The sequence below is a fragment of the Oncorhynchus kisutch genome, linkage group LG11 (assembly GCF_002021735.2).
Source record: "Oncorhynchus kisutch isolate 150728-3 linkage group LG11, Okis_V2, whole genome shotgun sequence".
Taxonomy (NCBI): domain Eukaryota; kingdom Metazoa; phylum Chordata; class Actinopteri; order Salmoniformes; family Salmonidae; genus Oncorhynchus; species Oncorhynchus kisutch.
The window spans coordinates 72,666,047-72,688,097 of NC_034184.2; the positions used below are offsets into that span (position 1 = coordinate 72,666,047).

The window sequence follows — 22,051 nt, forward strand, 5'->3', positions numbered from 1 at the left end:
AATCCCACTTCTGACATCAATGTAGAGAATCCCACTTCTGACATCAGTGTAGAGAATCCCACTTCTGACATCAATGTAGAGAATCCCAGTTCTAACATCAATGTAGAGAATCCCACTTCTGACATCAATGTAGAGAATCCCACTTCTGACATCAATGTAGAAAATCCCAGTTCTAACATCAATGTAGAGAATCTCACTTCTGACATCAATGTAGAGAATCCCACTTCTAACATCAATGTAGAGAATCCCACTTCTGACATCAAGGTAGAGAATCCCACATCTGACATCAATGTAGAGAATCCCAGTTCTAACATCAATGTAGAGAATCCCACTTCTGACATCAATGTAGAGAATCCCACTTCAGACATCAATGTAGAGAATCCCACTTCTAACATCAATGTAGAGAATCCCACTTCTGACATCAGTGTAGTGAATCCCACTTCTGACATCAATGTAGAGAATCCCAGTTCTGACATCAATGTAGTGAATCCCACTTCTGACATCAATGTAGAGAATCCCAGAATCAGTCCAAACACTTTGTCTCTGATATTTTATTTTTGCAAGTGTCCACCTTACGTACGATCGCAAGGATATTGCACATAGGACTATTATCAGGCATTATGAAAATCTTGAACTAGCATTTGTGAAATAATCTTTCTTGCTCTGTTTCTTTGCTCTCCCTCTGTTGTACAGGTAATGAGCTACTCTATCGCACACGTGAGGGGGATGTTGTCAGGTTCAACATGGAGACATACGAGAGGACGGTATTGGTGCACAACAAAAAGTTTGTGAGTCTCTCCAACTTTCTCATATTTCCACAGTAGATGCATCCCAATAGGCCAAAGAACAGACTGTGGTTTTTGCATGAATTGAATTCAAACTTTTCTTTTTGCGTCAGCATATCAAAGCACCCAAAGCTCTTATTGTGAAGCCTACTGAAACGATACATCCTTAGCACATCGTTTGATCTGGCTCGTTATCATTTGGGTTCGCTACGCATCAAATGTTTTTGACGAAAAAGCAACATCAGTGTCGAAACGGCGGAGGTGACGACGCCCAGTATGTTCATCCCTCCGAAATCAGAAAGAGCCGCGACAAGATTAATGCGTCTGCCGACCAAGTCCGCGCCGAGCAATCCGTCAAATGCAGTCATTTAAGGATCGCCTTAATGAAAAAAACACTACGCATGGTTAAAGGTCTCATCTTTTGTGTTTTCTCTCTCTCTTCTTTACAGGAAATGTACAAAGCCAGCAAGTATGAAGTGTCTCCTGACATGAAGCATGTGCTACTCGCCTACAACATGGCACCAGTGAGCTCCTTCATTTGTTTGCTTGTTTTTTGAATTAGCAGAGTGACAGGCACATACTTCAGTGGGCTCTGAGGGGAAACGTGGCGAGGCGGTGGGGGAGAAAAGTAATCATTGCGTCCGGATAGAGGACCGCTACCTCTCAGCCACTATAGAGAGAGAACAGCTGAGTTGAACTGTACTCTTCAGAGAAGGACCAAAACACAAACAAACCCCATAACACAGCTGAGAAAGGGGTGTGAGGAAGGGGTGGAGGGAATGGGAAAACAAATGGAGGGAATGGGGCAAGCCTGAGAGTAGAGAGATTTGGGGTAGCAAGAGTGTGAGAGAGGGAGGGGAGGAAAGGATAAAGAGAGGGATGGGAGGTTTTTCTGCTACAGCGGTTACTGCATTATGTAATGGCTCAGGTAGTTAACTCAGCTGGAAGATTACTGCAATGTGAGATCCAGGACACAGAGTCTGAAAAAGAATCAGCATGTCAGGGAATAGAATCCCATTGGCTCAGAAAGACACAGAGAGAGAGTAGACACTGTTACAGTAGGGAGGAAAAGGTGTAGACCTGGGTTAACCTTGCCATATATATCAGGAACAGTGTGGTATCAGGAACAGTATGCTATCAGGAACAGTGAAGTGTCACCAAAGGTGCAAGACTGGGAAAGTGTAATGGCACAGTAGGGAGGCACAAATTTGTGTGTGTGTGTGTGTGTGTTTGTGTGTGTGTTAGACAGTGCATTTGTTATTTTAATCATCCCTCCATAGCCCTGGTAGATGACAGCTCCGTCCCCCGGCTGTCATTGCACTCTCTCCATATGTCATGCTGCTGCTTGCCCTTCATAGAAGCCCCCCCTCTCTCTCTCTCTATCTCTCTCTCTATCACTCTCTTTCTCGCTTGTCAATCCCTCTCTTTCTCTATCTCTCTATCTCTCTCTCTCTATCGCTCTCTTTCTCGCTTGTCAATCCCTCTCTTTCTCTATCTCTCTCTCTCTATCTCTCTCTTTCTCGCTTGTCAATCCCTCTCTTTCTCTCCCCCAACTCTAAGGGGGGTATTCAGACGGACTACTGTAACAAGGGGATCCATAATTAACTCCTGCTACATCAAGAAGCATTCTACATGTCATCTCTCAGTCCAGGGCCTGCCAGTAGAATGCAGTGTAGACATGATTCCCCCTGGGGCCAACCATACAAAAAATGTATGCTTGTATGACTGACTGTAAGTCTCTTTGGATGAAAGGGTCTGCTAAATGGCATATATTATATTATGAACACTGCATTTGTGCCCTGGACTTAGTGACTCATTGACAAGGAATATTACATTTGAGCAAATACAGAATGACTTTGTAGAATACAATATAACGTCCCAACCAAATGCATATACATTCTGGTGACAGTTAGCTACTAAAACATGGTTCAATGGCCAAGTACCTCATGATAGTCTTCAATCATTCTTCTTCTAGGTGTACCAGCACTCGTTCACTGCCTTCTACATCATCTGCAGCCTGGAGACTCCGTAAGTAGCTGAAACCAACCAATGCTTCCCCTCCTCTCCCCTCCACTCTCCTCTACTCTCTTCGGCCCAGTCAGTCAAGTCTCTGCGCTGCCACCCAGTGAAGACGAGGAGAACTGCAGGCCAGGGGACTTGATGACCTCATTCATCCTCACCTCCAGACTAAGACAAAGGGCCTGTGACACCTCTAATTTTCTGTCCTGCAGCACACAGCACTTTTCTAAATGAACAGAAAGTGGCAGCGATATATAAAGCGCCAGTATTTATAGGTGCTCGTAAACCTCTTGGGCTAAGCTGTACTACACTGGTATATCTGGGCAGGAGCAGAGCAGGCTGCTGGTGTGGTACACTGGAGTTTTTTTTATAATGCTGTGGTTTGAGGAGCCACTAAGTAAGATGTTATTTTTAAAGAAGGTGCTCAGTCATTTAATGGGGGGCAGTTAAAGGTGTGTGTTGTTAAATAAAGGTTAAATAAAAAGTATGTAGTGTGGGTGTGTGTAGTCTGAATGTGGTCTCTCCTCTGTGCTGCAGGGAGACATGGAACCTGAACCCTCCAGAGGTGCGGAACGCCCAACTGCAGTACGCAGGCTGGGGACCCACGGGCCAGCAGCTGGTAAGAACTACAACTACCCGCAGCACCCTCCTTGTCTCACCCATACTCCATACCCCAATGTCACTCCCATTTGGCAAACCATGTCTAGTTATAATGTATTTCTAAACTGAGAGTACAATATCAATGACCTTTCCTATGGCCGTGTATGTCTGTTAAACTATCACAAGCTACCAGGCAGTCTAGCCACCGAGAGAACATTAATAAGCATCAGTCTAGTGGTTCTCGGAGCAGACAGACTGTGAGTGATTACATCCTCCAGCACAATGCAATTAATTACCTGTAATCTCCTCAGCGGATTAATTAGTGAAGTCACTGGATTGATATCACACACTCTCTCCCAGTATTAATCATCAAACAGCCCTGATTCCAACAGTCGCTTTCATTTTAAGGAGCTCCCCTCCCAGCAACAGATGCTTGCCCTCTGAGCTGTGATGCTTGTTGTCAACGATAGGATGCATGGGCGGGAGAGGAAGGTGTCTGCCGACGTGCATTCATATAATATGTGAACGCTCCTCTCTCTCTCTCCTCTCTCTCTCGCATGTGTGTATATTATGCGTCCGCCCGCACAGACACACACACACACACACTAACATCAGCCCATCTGTTATCACATTTCTCAAGCCCCTCCCCTCTTGATCCTCTCTTTAATTTCTATAGCCCCTCCCCTCTTGATCCTCTCTTTAATTTCTCAAGCCCCTCCCCTCTTGATCCTCACTTTAATTTCTCAAGCTCCTCCCCTCTTGATCCTCTCTTTAATTTCTCAAGCCCCTCCCCTCTTGATCCTCTCTTTAATTTCTCAAGCCCCTCCCCATTTGATCCTTACTTTAATTTCTCAAGCTCCTCCCCTCTTGATCCTCTCTTTAATTTCTCAAGCCCCTCCCCTCTTGATCCTCTCTTTAATTTCTCAAGCCCCTCCCCATTTGATCCTTACTTTAATTTCTCAAGCTCCTCCCCTCTTGATCCTCTCTTTAATTTCTCAAGCCCCCCTCCCCTCTTGATCCTCTCTTTAATTTCTCAAGTCTCTCCCCTCTTGATCCTCTCTTTAATTTCTCAAGCCCCTCCCCTTGATTCTCTTTTTAACACACACAAACACACACAGCTTTCTTGTCCCATGTCGAAAAGTAGTAGAATTGGGTTAAATACACATTATTCAGAGGACAGGCAGCTCTGTCTGTGTGGATGAACATATAACTCCAGCTTTAGCAGTAAGTGGTCCTCTTCCTTTAAATTGGAGTTCAATCCCCCACTGAGACGCTGAGCTTTGCATGCTCTCCTCCCTGTCTCCCTCGCTCTTTCTCCCCCTCCTTCGCCCTACTTTTCTCTCTTTGTGAGGCTAATCTCCAGAGTTGTCCACCAGCCCACAATATGACCATACATCTCCCCAGACTGTGTGTGTATATGGGAGGTAGGGCTGGGCGGTATACCGTATTTGATGCACAGACCGGTTTGGGATTTCACTTTCTATACCTTCTATAACGAATGTTGGGTTTGTTAAATGGGATACGGCGTGTGTAACGTTCATTTTTATAGTTTACTTCGCTACTTGAGTCATCACTCGCCGCTCTCTCTCTCTCTCCATGCCGCTGTCACTGCCCCCATCACTCAAGAAGCGCCTTTGTTGTTCCTCAACCACGAGGCACTTGAGTTCAGGCTCAAATCAAAGAAAACATTCAATGTAGCTAAAGATTATTGGGTCCCCTAGGAAACACTTGCCAACACTTTGGTTCCTACCCTGTCACAACTCCTCCCTGGCATTTTAATTTGTTGTCGTGTCAAACTAGGCCTCATTTTCAAAGTGCCCACTATTATATACTAACTAGAATTTAAAAATCATTCTATTTCCAATGACTCCAACAGTTCACCCAAGTGTTTTGCTCATTTGGTTAAAAATTAGGCCTAGTTTTTTTGCCCATATTGTGCAGCCCTACATGGCAGTGTGGAAATTATCTCAAATGAGTGCAGAAATTGATGAAAATGTTAAATTATTTTTGGTTGAATTGAACAGCATAAAACAATCATAATGGAGAAAGATCCATTGAAATCACTTAGAATGTGTGTTGCCACCCTAAGGTCACACACTACTCATATAGCAAATTTAGAACTTTCATTATTCATAAACATGAAATACTGTCACAACGTCCAATTTTTTTCAAATACCATGATATGAAATTTTGGCCATATCGCCCAGCCCTAATGGGAGGTAACTTGGGCAGTGTTTCTACCTCCTTCAGAAGTGGGCCAAGCTCACCGTGTTACTCCCTGCCCTGGGCTAGATCCTGTTATAAAACTGGGCCCTCAGTCCATCTGCACAGAGGTGAATTCAAACACACCTGTGTTCCCCTGGCCTACCTAGCCACATAAGGAAAATTGCACCTCCCCCCCATCCTTTTTGGTGGGGGCATTGTGATGCTATTGCATTGCCTTAACTGCTGCAAGGAAAGGGAACATACCCTATCATCCCTGAGGAGAGGTCAACTATTGTTGAAGTATTTCTTTATTTAAAAGAGAATATCTTTCAGACTGTGTTTACATAGCATGTTTCAGTCCATGTCAGTTACAGAGATTACACGTGAACCAACGAAAAGCTCAAGGCCAAAGTTATTGAGCTATCCTTAGTTACCTTCTATTGATTTCAATATAATCCCTACGAACTCTGCAACTGAAACCGACCCGTTAAGAGCCTTTAATAACATGAGCATTATATTTTTAGATAGAACTTTTAACGTTTTTTTTGTGGGTAGAGAATCTGTAATGTGTGAAGAGGAACTATAATATGCTACTACTAACAGTGGACAGAGAGGAGGGCAATGCTGTAGCCCAGTAAAGGATCAATCTGCAATTAGGACTTATATTGATGTACAGTATTGGTGTTCAATGTGGTGAGGTAAAGGATTCATTATGCAGTACATTCTTTCTCTCTCTTGATCTCCTTCTTTCTCTGTCCTTTCTCTCTCTTTCTCTCTCCTGAGCCGGAGTCATCAATCAATACTTAGACACGCAGTAATATGGAGACAATATTTATGTCCATTACATGATGAAAGTATAATCCAATAGCGAGGAGGCAGAAGGGTAAGTTGAGGCTATTTACTAGATTGTGCAGGTAGAAAACATGACTGCCATGTTGGCAGGTGACTGTGAACTTCAAAACACGCGACAACAAGGCCTGCTATATCGTGGCTTGTCAAACCAATATTGCTGCAAAATGTTCATGATTCAATATTGCAGTGAATAGGAGAGGATCAAACATTTCGATAGAACCTTTTGAGCTCAAATTCCTCATCTGGTTAAAGCATCCTTCCATCAACCTACAGGTCAAGTTTAGTCATGCAGAACACAGGTCCTTTCTTCCTTCCATATTGATCACCTCAGTTTTTCCATATTTTTTTCTCACATCTTCCCTTAGATTTTCATTTTTGAGAATAACATCTACTACCGTTCGACGGTGGAGAGCCGATCAATCCGCCTAGTCTCCACCGGCAAGGAGGGAGTCATCTTCAATGGGCTCAGCGATTGGCTGTATGAAGGTGAGATAACACTTTTATTGGCTGATGTGAATATTATTGGTGTTCTTGGTGGTAGTCTAATGGTGCATCTGTCCCATTGCATTGTCGTCCCCAGAGAATGTGGCACTTGAGTCAAAATGATTCTTGTCTTGAAATTTTAAACACAACAGAACTGGTATTAAGGCTAGTCATAGGTACAGTAAACAATTGATTTAGAGTGATACCAAAATGTAGTTAAAAACAGGAAAAGTGCCCAATTTGCTTCAATTTCCCTGAGTTCTCACTGCGGCTGTTCGACATAGGTAAATTAGCATTAATTCAGCAGAATTAATCTTCGCCGTCTGTTCTCCATTCTGATACAGATGTCTCCCTGTTTGTTTTGACTCGACCGATCCAAGCTCTGACTCCACCTCAGTGCCTCTGCCTCGTCCCCTGAGGAATAGACTGCCTCGCTGTGTTCAGCTTTACTAATGAATTCATTTCTTCCGCTCCCCGTGTGTTTGGCTCTCTGCTCCAAGACTTCTCGCTTTTAATAACACGGATAGAGAAAGAGAGGCAGGAGTGTCAGGGAGGGCCTGGATGGCTGTCTCTTAGTTAGGGCCTGGTGTAGTGCTCATCAATGGGTGGGGCGGCACCTGCCAACCTTTCACTAGGTGTCTGGTGACATACTGCCAGAACACTGCTAGATGTGATTCTGAGTTCCAAGAGTAATCGTAAACTGGCAACAATATTACAAATGTTACCGTATGAAGGCTGAATTCTGCACATGCGTGATTGGGACCGTAATGTCTGCATCTGTGTGCAACGGTCATGTCTGTGTGTGCACTCACACGGATAGAGAAAGAGAGGCAGGAGTGTTTTACACTAACTCTTTGTTAACTGTTAAAGTGTGTATGTGTGTTGACACACCCCTAACCCCAGATTAGTTTGACTGAGATTTTAAGCTGTGCAGTGGAGCTCTTCCAACAGAAATATTAGTCTAAGTCCATTGAAACTTTAATCACTGTCTGACCCCTGCCACATACTTATGAAGCGCTGAGGGCCTGACAATTTACATTGATCATTTATTAAGGAAGATGAATCTTTTGATGGGATGGGACGCCCCACAACGTAGACCTACCACACGTATCATGTCTCTCAGTGGAGATCTCTTTGACAGACTGCGGTCTTTCAGCAATAACACATTCAATGTGTGTGTGTGTGTGTGTGTGTGTGTGTGTGTGTGTGTGTGTGTGTGTGTGTGTGTGTGTGTGTGTGTGTGTGTGTGTGTGTGTGTGTGTGTTTGTTTAGTGGTGACATAAGCCGTGAAGGGGAGAGAGACCTTGCCAGGTTGTGTAACATCTGTTTAGATCTGCACCAGATGACAGCATGGTCAATCACAGTGTCAGATATGGGGAGGAAATCTCTCCCTGGAGGAAAAACGTCACGCTTGCAGTCTAATTTTGTAGTAGCCGTCTAAAAACCAGATGACATTATCATTGTGTGTGTGGTACACTGACAGTCTTGCATAAGGGGAGTCAGACAGACACCCAAGGCGATTATAGAATGCTTTGTCATCAGTGGCCTGTCTGTCAGATTAACTGATGTGGTGGAGCAGACAACATCCTGAAATATGATGTGGCCCAGGTATAGAACCAGTACTGGAGCAGACAACATCCTGAAATATGATGTGGCCCAGGGATAGAACCAGTACTGGAGCAGACAACATCCTGGAATATGATGTGGCCCAGGTATAGAACCAGTACTGGAGCAGACAACATCCTGAAATATAATGTGGCCCAGGTATAGAACCAGTACTGGAGCAGACAACATCCTGAAATATGATGTGGCCCAGGTATAGAACCAGTACCGGAGCAGACAACATCCTGGAATATGATGTGGCCCAGGGATAGAACCAGTACTGGAGCAGACAACATCCTGAAATATGATGTGGCCCAGGTATAGAACCAGTATTGGAGCAGACAACATCCTGAAATATGATGTGGCCCAGGGATAGAACCAGTACTGGAGCAGACAACATCCTGAAATATGATGTGGCCCAGGGATAGAACCAGTACTGGAGCAGACAACATCCTGAAATATGATGTGGCCCAGGGATAGAACCAGTACTGGAGCAGACAACATCCTGAAATATGATGTGGCCCAGGGATAGAACCAGTACTGGAGCAGACAACATCCTGAAATATGATGTGGCCCAGGGATAGAACCAGTACTGGAGCAGACAACATCCTGAAATATGATGTGGCCCAGGTATAGAACCAGTACTGGAGCAGACAACATCCTGAAATATGATGTGGCCCAGGTATAGAACCAGTACTGGAGCAGACAACATCCTGGAATATGATGTGGCCCAGGTAAAGAACCAGTACTGGAGCAGACAACATCCTGAAATATGATGTTTCCCAGGTATAGAACCAGTACTGGAGCAGACAACATCCTGGAATATGATGTGGCCCAGGTATAGAACCAGTACTGGAGCAGACAACATCCTGGAATATGATGTGGCCCAGGTATAGAACCAGTATTGGAGCAGACAACATCCTGAAATATGATGTGGCCCAGGGATAGAACCAGTACTGGAGCAGACAACATCCTGAAATATGATGTGGCCCAGGGATAGAACCAGTACTGGAGCAGACAACATCCTGAAATATGATGTGGCCCAGGTATAGAACCAGTACTGGAGCAGACAACATCCTGAAATATGATGTGGCCCAGGTATAGAACCAGTACTGGAGCAGACAACATCCTGAAATATTATGTGGCCCAGGTATAGAACCAGTACTGGAGCAGACAACATCCTGGAATATGATGTGGCCCAGGTAAAGAACCAGTACTGGAGCAGACAACATCCTGAAATATGATGTGGCCCAGGGATAGAACCAGTACTGGAGCAGACAACATCCTGAAATATGATGTGGCCCAGGTATAGAACCAGTACTGGAGCAGACAACATCCTGAAATATGATGTGGCCCAGGTCTAGAACCAGTACTGGAACAGACAACATCCTGAAATATGATGTGGCCCAGGTATAGAACCAGTACTGGAGCAGACAACATCCTGAAATATGATGTGGCCCAGGTATACAACCAGTACTGGAGCAGACAACATCCTGAAATATGATGTGGCCCAGGGATAGAACCAGTACTGGAGCAGACAACATCCTGAAATATGATGTGGCCCAGGTATAGAACCAGTACTGGAGCAGACAACATCCTGAAATATGATGTGGCCCAGGTATAGAACCAGTACTGGAGCAGACAACATCCTGGAATATGATGTGGCCCAGGTAAAGAACCAGTACTGGAGCAGACAACATCCTGAAATATGATGTTTCCCAGGTATAGAACCAGTACTGGAGCAGACAACATCCTGGAATATGATGTGGCCCAGGTATAGAACCAGTACTGGAGCAGACAACATCCTGGAATGTGATGTGGCCCAGGTATAGAACCAGTATTGGAGCAGACAACATCCTGAAATATGATGTGGCCCAGGGATAGAACCAGTACTGGAGCAGACAACATCCTGAAATATGATGTGGCCCAGGTAAAGAACCAGTACTGGAGCAGACAACATCCTGAAATATGATGTGGCCCAGGGATAGAACCAGTACTGGAGCAGACAACATCCTGAAATATGATGTGGCCCAGGTCTAGAACCAGTACTGGAACAGACAACATCCTGAAATATGATGTGGCCCAGGTATAGAACCAGTACTGGAGCAGACAACATCCTGAAATATGATGTGGCCCAGGTATACAACCAGTACTGGAGCAGACAACATCCTGAAATATGATGTGGCCCAGGTATAGAACCAGTACTGGAGCAGACAACATCCTGAAATATGATGTGGCCCAGGTATAGAACCAGTACTGGAGCAGACAACATCCTGGAATATGATGTGGCCCAGGTAAAGAACCAGTACTGGAGCAGACAACATCCTGAAATATGATGTGGCCCAGGTATAGAACCAGTACTGGAGCAGACAACATCCTGAAATATGATGTGGCCCAGGTAAAGAACCAGTACTGGAGCAGACAACATCCTGAAATATGATGTGGCCCAGGTATAGAACCAGTACTGGAGCAGACAACATCCTGAAATATGATGTGGCCCAGGTCTAGAACCAGTACTGGAACAGACAACATCCTGAAATATGATGTGGCCCAGGTATAGAACCAGTACTGGAGCAGACAACATCCTGAAATATGATGTGGCCCAGGTATACAACCAGTACTGGAGCAGACAACATCCTGAAATATGATGTGGCCCAGGGATAGAACCAGTACTGGAGCAGACAACATCCTGAAATATGATGTGGCCCAGGTATAGAACCAGTACTGGAGCAGACAACATCCTGAAATATGATGTGGCCCAGGTCTAGAACCAGTACTGGAACAGACAACATCCTGAAATATGATGTGGCCCAGGTATAGAACCAGTACTGGAGCAGACAACATCCTGAAATATGATGTGGCCCAGGTATACAACCAGTACTGGAGCAGACAACATCCTGAAATATGATGTGGCCCAGGGATAGAACCAGTACTGGAGCAGACAACATCCTGAAATATGATGTGGCCCAGGTATAGAACCAGTACTGGAGCAGACAACATCCTGAAATATGATGTGGCCCAGGTATAGAACCAGTACTGGAGCAGACAACATCCTGGAATATGATGTGGCCCAGGTAAAGAACCAGTACTGGAGCAGACAACATCCTGAAATATGATGTTTCCCAGGTATAGAACCAGTACTGGAGCAGACAACATCCTGGAATATGATGTGGCCCAGGTATAGAACCAGTACTGGAGCAGACAACATCCTGGAATGTGATGTGGCCCAGGTATAGAACCAGTATTGGAGCAGACAACATCCTGAAATATGATGTGGCCCAGGGATAGAACCAGTACTGGAGCAGACAACATCCTGAAATATGATGTGGCCCAGGTAAAGAACCAGTACTGGAGCAGACAACATCCTGAAATATGATGTGGCCCAGGGATAGAACCAGTACTGGAGCAGACAACATCCTGAAATATGATGTGGCCCAGGGATAGAACCAGTACTGGAGCAGACAACATCCTGAAATATGATGTGGCCCAGGTATAGAACCAGTACTGGAGCAGGCAACATCCTGAAATATGATGTGGCCCAGGTCTAGAACCAGTACTGGAACAGACAACATCCTGAAATATGATGTGGCCCAGGTATAGAACCAGTACTGGAGCAGACAACATCCTGAAATATGATGTGGCCCAGGTATACAACCAGTACTGGAGCAGACAACATCCTGAAATATGATGTGGCCCAGGTATAGAACCAGTACTGGAGCAGACAACATCCTGAAATATGATGTGGCCCAGGTATAGAACCAGTACTGGAGCAGACAACATCCTGGAATATGATGTGGCCCAGGTATAGAACCAGTACTGGAGCAGACAACATCCTGAAATATGATGTGGCCCAGGTCTAGAACCAGTACTGGAACAGACAACATCCTGAAATATGATGTGGCCCAGGTATAGAACCAGTACTGGAGCAGACAACATCCTGAAATATGATGTGGCCCAGGTAAAGAACCAGTACTGGAGCAGACAACATCCTGAAATATGATGTGGCCCAGGTATAGAACCAGTACTGGAGCAGACAACATCCTGAAATATGATGTGGCCCAGGTCTAGAACCAGTACTGGAACAGACAACATCCTGAAATATGATGTGGCCCAGGTATAGAACCAGTACTGGAGCAGACAACATCCTGAAATATGATGTGGCCCAGGTATACAACCAGTACTGGAGCAGACAACATCCTGAAATATGATGTGGCCCAGGGATAGAACCAGTACTGGAGCAGACAACATCCTGAAATATGATGTGGCCCAGGTATAGAACCAGTACTGGAGCAGACAACATCCTGAAATATGATGTTTCCCAGGTATAGAACCAGTACTGGAGCAGACAACATCCTGGAATATGATGTGGCCCAGGTATAGAACCAGTACTGGAGCAGACAACATCCTGGAATATGATGTGGCCCAGGTATATAACCAGTATTGGAGCAGACAACATCCTGAAATATGATGTGGCCCAGGGATAGAACCAGTACTGGAGCAGACAACATCCTGAAATATGATGTGGCCCAGGTATAGAACCAGTACTGGAGCAGACAACATCTTAAATATGATGTGGCCCAGGTATAGAACCAGTACTGGAGCAGACAACATCCTGAAATATGATGTGGCCCAGGGATAGAACCAGTACTGGAGCAGACAACATCCTGAAATATGATGTGGCCCAGGGATAGAACCAGTACTGGAGCAGACAACATCCTGAAATATGATGTGGCCCAGGTATAGAACCAGTACTGGAGCAGACAACATCCTGAAATATGATGTGGCCCAGGGATAGAACCAGTACTGGAGCAGACAACATCCTGAAATATGATGTGGCCCAGGGATAGAACCAGTACTGGAGCAGACAACATCCTGAAATATGATGTGGCCCAGGGATAGAACCAGTACTGGAGCAGACAACATCCTGAAATATGATGTGGCCCAGGGATAGAACCAGTACTGGAGCAGACAACATCCTGAAAGTTAAAGAACCAGTACTGGAGCAGACAACATCCTGAAATATGATGTTTCCCAGGTATAGAATCAGTACTGGAGCAGACAACATCCTGGAATATGATGTGGCCTAGGTATAGAACCAGTACTGGAGCAGACAACATCCTGGAATATGATGTGGCCCAGGTATAGAACCAGTACTGGAGCAGACAACATCCTGAAATATGATGTGGCCCAGGGATAGAACCAGTACTGGAGCAGACAACATCCTGAAATATGATGTGGCCCAGGGATAGAACCAGTACTGGAGCAGACAACATCCTGAAATATTATGTGGCCCAGGTATAGAACCAGTACTGGAGCAGACAACATCCTGAAATATGATGTGGCCCAGGGATAGAACCAGTACTGGAGCAGACAACATCCTGAAATATGATGTTGCCCAGGGATAGAACCAGTACTAGAGCAGACAACATCCTGAAATATGATGTGGCCCAGGGATATAACCAGTACTGGAGCAGACAACATCCTGAAATATGATGTGGCCCAGGTATAGAACCAGTACTGGAGCAGACAACATCCTGAAATATGATGTGGCCCAGGGATAGAACCAGTACTGGAGCAGACAACATCCTGAAATATGATGTGGCCCAGGTAAAGAACCAGTACTGGAGCAGACAACATCCTGAAATATGATGTTTCCCAGGTATAGAACCAGTACTGGAGCAGACAACATCCTGGAATATGATGTGGCCCAGGTATAGAACCAGTACTGGAGCAGACAACATCCTGGAATATGATGTGGCCCAGGTATAGAACCAGTATTGGAGCAGACAACATCCTGAAATATGATGTGGCCCAGGGATAGAACCAGTACTGGAGCAGACAACATCCTGAAATATGATGTGGCCCAGGGATAGAACCAGTACTAGAGCAGACAACATCCTGAAATATGATGTGGCCCAGGGATAGAACCAGTACTGGAGCAAACATCCTGAAATATGATATGGCCCAGGTATAGAACCAGTACTGGAGCAGACAACATCCTGGAATATGATGTGGCCCAGGTATAGAACCAGTACTGGAGCAGACAACATCCTGAAATATGATGTGGCCCAGGGATAGAACCAGTACTGGAGCAGACAACATCCTGAAATATGATGTGGCCCAGGGATAGAACCAGTACTGGAGCAGACAACATCCTGAAATATGATGTGGCCCAGTTATAGAACCAGTACTGGAGCAGACAACATCCTGAAATATGATGTGGCCCAGGGATAGAACCAGTACTGGAGCAGACAACATCCTGAAATATGATGTGGCCCAGGGATAGAACCAGTACTGGAGCAGACAACATCCTGAAATATGATGTGGCCCAGGTATAGAACCAGTACTGGAGCAGACAACATCCTGAAATATGATGTGGCCCAGGGATAGAACCAGTACTGGAGCAGACAACATCCTGGAATATGATGTGGCCCAGGGATAGAACCAGTACTGGAGCAGATAACATCCTGGAATATGATGTGGCCCAGGTATAGAACCGGTACTGGAGCAGACAACATCCTGAAATATGATGTGGCCCAGGTATAGAACCAGTACTGGAGCAGACAACATCCTGAAATATGATGTGGCCCAGGGATAGAACCAGTACTGGAGCAGACAACATCCTGAAATATGATGTGGCCCAGGGATAGAACCAGTACTGGAGCAGACAACATCCTGAAATATGATATGGCCCAGGGATAGAACCAGTACTGGAGCAGACAACATCCTGAAATATGATGTGGCCCAGGTATAGAACCAGTACTGGAGCAGAGAACATCCTGGAATATGATGTGGCCCAGGTATAGAACCAGTACTGGAGCAGACAACATCCTGAAATATGATGTTTCCCAGGTATAGAACCAGTACTGGAGCAGACAACATCCTGAAATATGATGTGGCCCAGGTCTAGAACCAGTACTGGAACAGACAACATCCTGAAATATGATGTGGCCCAGGTATAGAACCAGTACTGGAGCAGACAACATCCTGAAATATGATGTGGCTCAGGGATAGAACCAGTACTGGAGCAGACAACATCCTGAAATATGATGTGGCCCAGGGATAGAACCAGTACTGGAGCAGACAACATCCTGAAAGTTAAAGAACCAGTACTGGAGCAGACAACATCCTGAAATATGATGTTTCCCAGGTATAGAATCAGTACTGGAGCAGACAACATCCTGGAATATGATGTGGCCCAGGTATAGAACCAGTACTGGAGCAGACAACATCCTGGAATATGATGTGGCCCAGGTATAGAACCAGTACTGGAGCAGACAACATCCTGGAATATGATGTGGCCCAGGTATAGAACCAGTACTGGAGCAGACAACATCCTGGAATATGATGTGGCCCAGGTATAGAACCAGTACTGGAGCAGACAACATCCTGAAATATGATGTGGCTCAGGGATAGAACCAGTACTGGAGCAGACAACATCCTGAAAGTTAAAGAACCAGTACTGGAGCAGACAACATCCTGAAATATGATGTTTCCCAGGTATAGAATCAGTACTGGAGCAGACAACATCCTGGAATATGATGTGGCCCAGGTATAGAACCAGTACTGGAGCAGACAACATCCTGGAATATGATGTGGCCCAGGTATAGAACCAGTACTGGAGCAGACAACATCCTGGAATATGATGTGGCCCAGGTATAGAACCAGTACTGGAGCAGACAACATCCTGGAATATGATGTGGCCCAGGTATAGAACCAGTACTGGAGCAGACAACATCCTGAAATATGATGTGGCTCAGGGATAGAACCAGTACTGGAGCAGACAACATCCTGAAATATGATGTGGCCCAGGGATAGAACCAGTACTGGAGCAGACAACATCCTGAAAGTTAAAGAACCAGTACTGGAGCAGACAACATCCTGAAATATGATGTGGCCCAGGGATAGAACCAGTACTGGAGCAGACAACATCCTGAAATATGATGTGGCCCAGGGATAGAACCAGTACTGGAGCAGACAACATCCTGAAATATTATGTGGCCCAGGTATAGAACCAGTACTGGAGCAGACAACATCCTGAAATATGATGTGGCCCAGGGATAGAACCAGTACTGGAGCAGACAACATCCTGAAATATGATGTGGCCCAGGTAAAGAACCAGTACTGGAGCAGACAACATCCTGAAATATGATGTGGCCCAGGGATATAACCAGTACTGGAGCAGACAACATCCTGGAATATGATGTGGCCCAGGTATAGAACCAGTACTGGAGCAGACAACATCCTGGAATATGATGTGGCCCAGGTATAGAACCAGTATTGGAGCAGACAACATCCTGAAATATGATGTGGCCCAGGGATAGAACCAGTACTGGAGCAGACAACATCCTGAAATATGATGTGGCCCAGGGATAGAACCAGTACTAGAGCAGACAACATCCTGAAATATGATGTGGCCCAGGGATAGAACCAGTACTGGAGCAAACATCCTGAAATATGATATGGCCCAGGGATAGAACCAGTACTGGAGCAGACAACATCCTGAAATATGATGTGGCCCAGGGATAGAACCAGTACTGGAGCAGACAACATCCGCTTATTTTCTGAAAAATATAGCAGTAAACAACTGTGTGTGTGTGTGTGCGTGCGTGCGTGTGTTTGCGTGTGTGTGTGTGATATCCTATCTATGCTCTCTGTAAGCAGGCGGTTCAGTTGAATCTCTCGTGCTTCAACTGTCATCTACCAGTGGTTTTTAGTTCTAATACGTATCACCACTGCCCCCTATTGGACGGGACTCATCTTGCACCACGTGTTCTTTGCCTCAATTGACATTCCTCTGAATCTCACCAAGTCCTATCACACCTTGTCTTTGTCAAAATGTCTCAACATAGGAGGCACTACTCTTATCATAGCATATTATTGGTTGTTGAATTGTGTCCCGGTGAAGAAAGATATGTCCTTCCTTCTCCTCCTCATTAGTTTGGCCCACCTGATTCTGTCACATTACATTCATTAACTTCTATTGCCCACGTGCCTAAGTAACAGGGTGGCTCATGCATAAGTCATATCTGTGTTAGGCAGTGAATAATTTAGAGTCAGAACAGCGAGTCTGTGAACCAGGGAGAATGGAGGAGTGTGACACTTCTCACCTGGGTAATCATAGCTAGGGAGAAAGAAACGGCTCTCAAAGGACATGGAAACAAAGGTGAGTTTACACACACACATTTGAAATACTTTATTTGAATCCACAAATCACATTACATCAAGAAGGTTTTGGATAGATAGACACTGAAGGATGCAAGGATACACATACACACAGGAGATGTAGCGCTGTGTCAGACCACTAATTTCCTCCTCAAGCTAAATGCACACGCACACACACACACACACACACACACACTTTATCATCTGGGTGGGGATTGATGCAGAAAAGATTACATACATACATACATTCAGTGTTTTTCTGCACGTGGGCGTGCCTGTGTGTGTGTGTGTCTTCACCTGGAACTACATATCAATAGAGCCCCCTCTGGTATATTAGTGTGTGTCCTGTCATTCATATCAACCTGCACAATTTCAAACACACACATGCTCTGTAGGGACGCACAGAGGTCTCAGGTTTTTGATTAAGTAAGCCAAGTTCCAACAGCATTCTTTCTATGTGCCTCAGCAGCAGAAATGGGGTTACACACAAACAACCACACTCCAATTTCCCTGCATACACACTTGCACCTGACTGGGAAATTACTTTTCCTGTTCCCTTTCCTGGTATGGCTCTCGATTGGTCGATGTTCCTCGCTTGTGAGATTAAAAGCAGTGTTTTGATTTATGGCCAGAACATACAGTACTCCTCATTTTAGGGATGTTATGACAGCGTTGAGCCAAACTGACTCTGCATTGCAATTGATGTTTGGGTCAGTATTTAATATAACCAACGTATCTGATGCAGGTCTGCACTGGGCGTTGAAATGTGATTCCATTGAAACACAGAGTAAGTTTCTGTAAGGGTTTCATCATTTTCATTATTACTGAAAACGAAAGGACATTTCTCTCCAATTATTTTCCAGAGGAGATCTTCCAGACCCATATTGCCCACTGGTGGTCTCTGGACGGTGCCCGGCTGGCATATGCCACCATCAACGACACCATGGTGCCCAAGATGGAGATCCCCATGTTCACAGGAACTACTTACCCTACTGGGAGGGAGTACCACTACCCTAAGGTTAGAACAGTATGATTACTAACCTAGTACTGACTGAAAACCACTACCCTAAAAGCCAATTTATGCTTGATCCGAAAATGTGGTCGGAGCCTTCGTGTGGAGTGTGTGACAAAATTGTGGAGACTCTGGAGGCATGCAGAGGCCACATCGAGCTCCGTACCTCATTGCCATGCACTTCTTACATGTTGTAACAATGGCTGCGTAGCTCCGCATTGACATGATTGGTTGACGGTAGGTGGGGGACGGTACGTCCTGTATAAACACAAACTCACTTCCTTGACAACTTCCTTCACAATAGAACAGTATAATGACTAACCTAGTACTGACTGAAACCCACTACTCTAAGTGAACAAAGGGACTAGGGCTAGGAGGAATGGGCTGTAAGTTAGGGTCAGGACTGTTGCTGTCACAGTGGGGGGGGCGGTTAGGAGTTGGATGGAATTCAAATAATCAAAGCTCGATGATGAGCTGGTTATTTTAATCAGCCGTGTAGTGCAAAAGACAAAACATGGGGGCCCAGGACCGAGTTTGGGAAATGTTTTAGGATGTGGTGGCTGTCTCATATCACACACAAAGGAAGGAAGTGTGCGCCGTACCATCACCAAACATGAACCATTACTAGTATATAGAGAGGAGCATGCTGCTTTTGTGGGAAACAGAGGAGTGAGGAGAGGTGATTAGGGAGTGGGAACAGGTGTGGAGGGAAGGGGCGTGGCCTAGGGTAATTGGAAGCAATTGGTCCTGTGGTTGCCGTGACCCTTCACAACACTAAGGTTATAGCAGTATGATTACTAACCTATTACTGACTGAAAACATGCACTCTACTGTGCAACACTACACTGCAGTAAATTGTACCACCGCTCAAAGGTACGTTATCATGAAACACACATAAAGGTAAAACAAGCTATCTTGGGAAATGGGAAAATATACCAGCATGTAGTTAATTCTGTCTACAGACTGTTCTTCCTGAGGTAGATGTGCATAAAATGTCCAATAAGAACAGTTATTTTATTGATGGAATTTGAACTCATATAGTCTCTCTGTCCTCTTTTCCTCCATGCAGGCTGGGGAGGAGAACCCAGTCATCTCTCTGTATGTGGTCAACCTGAATGGGCCCCTGCACACCATGGAGATGAGGAGGCCTGAGGACCAGAGGATGGGGTACATCCCCCCCCTCACACAGCACAACACACACAACACCAACCTCCGTTACAATACTACTCAACTGCTAACAGTATATAGGTTTAATACATTTTACATTTAACAGACACTCATATCCAAAGTGACTTACAGGAGCAATTAGGGTTAAGTGCCTTGCTCAAGGGCACATCAACAGATTTATCACAGAGTCAGCTTGGGGATTTGAACCAGTGACCTTTCGGTTTACTGGCCCAACACGCTTAACCGCTAGGCTACCTGCCTCCCCACTACTAATACTGCTACTTCTACTATATATAACATGGTTGTATACCCTTATGGCTTTCAAAGGGATGAGCTCTGTTACCCATGCAATATGTTAGTAAGACATTCCTAGTCCTTTATTCTAGATATTGTATTTGCATGAATAAATGCATAGTCACAATAACACTCTTGTTTTGTTTTGTGTTGGACAGAGAGTACTATGTCACCATGGTGAAATGGGCGACTACCACCAAACTGGCAGTGAACTGGTTAAACAGAGCCCAGAACATATCCATGCTGACTCTGTGTCAGGCCACCACTGGCGTCTGCACCAAGGTGTGTGTCTGTGCGTCTGTTTTTCAGCCCACTTCATTCACTTTTCATCTGCTTTTCATTGACTTTTCTTTCAAATTGTCTGTTTAGAAACACGAGGACGAGAGCGAAAGTTGGCTACACAGGCAGGTAAGAAACCAACAAGATTAAAATACAAACAATGTCTTAGTGCTCTTAAAGGTAGAGCGAAATGACGTCACAACAAGGAGCACCGCAGATATTGAGATGAGCGAGATGCAAGACACTCTCACACAGTCACACACAGTATCTTTGCATGGCCACGGGTTCGCTTCATGCTCTTCACAGCGCGGTAGCCACGGGACCAAAACAGTGGAGAAGTTGAGCCTCACTCTTCAACAGTCTTAGTTGTTGAGAAAATTGACCCACTATGCTGTTTACTTTCTGCATCCACGTCATATCGCTGATTCTACCTTTTATCTTCTATACGCAGTGCTACAGAGTGGAATGCCACTCCATCATTTCTAGATATGTTATTAATATGTTTATACATGTGTATATATAATCTCATCAAAAGAAGAAATGTCCTCTCACCGCCAACTGCGTTTATTTTCAGCAAACTTAACGTGTAAATATTTGTATGAATATAAGATTCAACAACTGAGACATAAACTGAACAAGTTCCACAGCCATATGACTAAGAGAAATTTAATAATGTGTCCCTGAACAAAGGGGGGTTCAAAATCAAAAGTAACAGTCAGTATCTGGTGTGGCCACCAGCTGCATTAAGTACTGCAGTGCATCTCCTCCTCATGGACTGCACCAGATTTGTCAATTCTTGCTGTGAGATGTTATCCCACTCTTCTACCAAGGCACCTGCAAGTTCCCGGACATTTCTGGGGGGAATGACCCTAGCCCTCACCCGCCGATCCAACAGGTCCCAGACGTGAACAATGGGATTGCGATCCGGGCTCTTCGATGGCCATGGCAGAACACTGACATTCCTGTATTGCAGGAAATCAAGCACAGAACGAGCAGTAAAGCTGGTGGCATTGTCATGCTGGAGGGTCATGTCAGGATGAGCCTGCAGGAAGGGTACCACATGAGGGAGGAGGATGTCTTCCCTGTAACACACAGCGTTGAGATTGCCTGCAATGACAACAAGCTCAGTCCGATGATGCTGTGACACACCACCCCAGACCATGACGGACCCTCCACCTCCAAATTGACCCCACTCCAGAGTACAGGCCTCGGTGTAACGCTCATTCATTCAACGATAAACGCGGATGCGACCATCACCCCTGGTGAGACAAAACCGTGACTCATCAGTGAAGAGCACTTTTTGCCAGTTCTGTCTGGTCTAGCGACGTTGGGTTTGTGCCCATAGGCGACATTGTTGCCAGTGATGTCTGATGAGGACCTGCCTTACAACAGGCCTACAAGCCCCTAGTCCAGCCTCTCTCAGCCTACTGCGGAAAGTCTGAGCACTGATGGAGGGATTGTGCGTTCCTGTTGTAACTCGGGCAGATGTTGTTGCCATCCTGTACCTGTCCCGCAGGTGTGATGTTCAGATGTAATGATCCTGTGCAGGTGTTGTTACACGTGGTCTGCCACTGCGAGGACAATCAAC

General features: G+C 45.3%; 1 protein-coding gene across 5 annotated transcripts in view; it reads left to right on the plus strand.

Annotated features, from left to right (window-relative positions):
• Nucleotides 1–22,051, plus strand: part of LOC109899295 (dipeptidyl aminopeptidase-like protein 6) — a 351,844-nt gene that overhangs the window by 310,373 nt on the left and 19,420 nt on the right. For all 5 annotated transcript variants that reach the window (XM_031836276.1, XM_031836277.1, XM_031836279.1 and 2 more), the window contains 9 exons: nt 694–788; nt 1,235–1,309; nt 2,761–2,813; nt 3,342–3,423; nt 6,827–6,947; nt 18,575–18,729; nt 19,793–19,890; nt 20,343–20,466; nt 20,554–20,592. In XM_031836276.1, the coding sequence (XP_031692136.1) occupies nt 694–788; nt 1,235–1,309; nt 2,761–2,813; nt 3,342–3,423; nt 6,827–6,947; nt 18,575–18,729; nt 19,793–19,890; nt 20,343–20,466; nt 20,554–20,592 (842 nt within the window). The remainder of the gene's footprint in view (nt 1–693; nt 789–1,234; nt 1,310–2,760; nt 2,814–3,341; nt 3,424–6,826; nt 6,948–18,574; nt 18,730–19,792; nt 19,891–20,342; nt 20,467–20,553; nt 20,593–22,051) is intronic.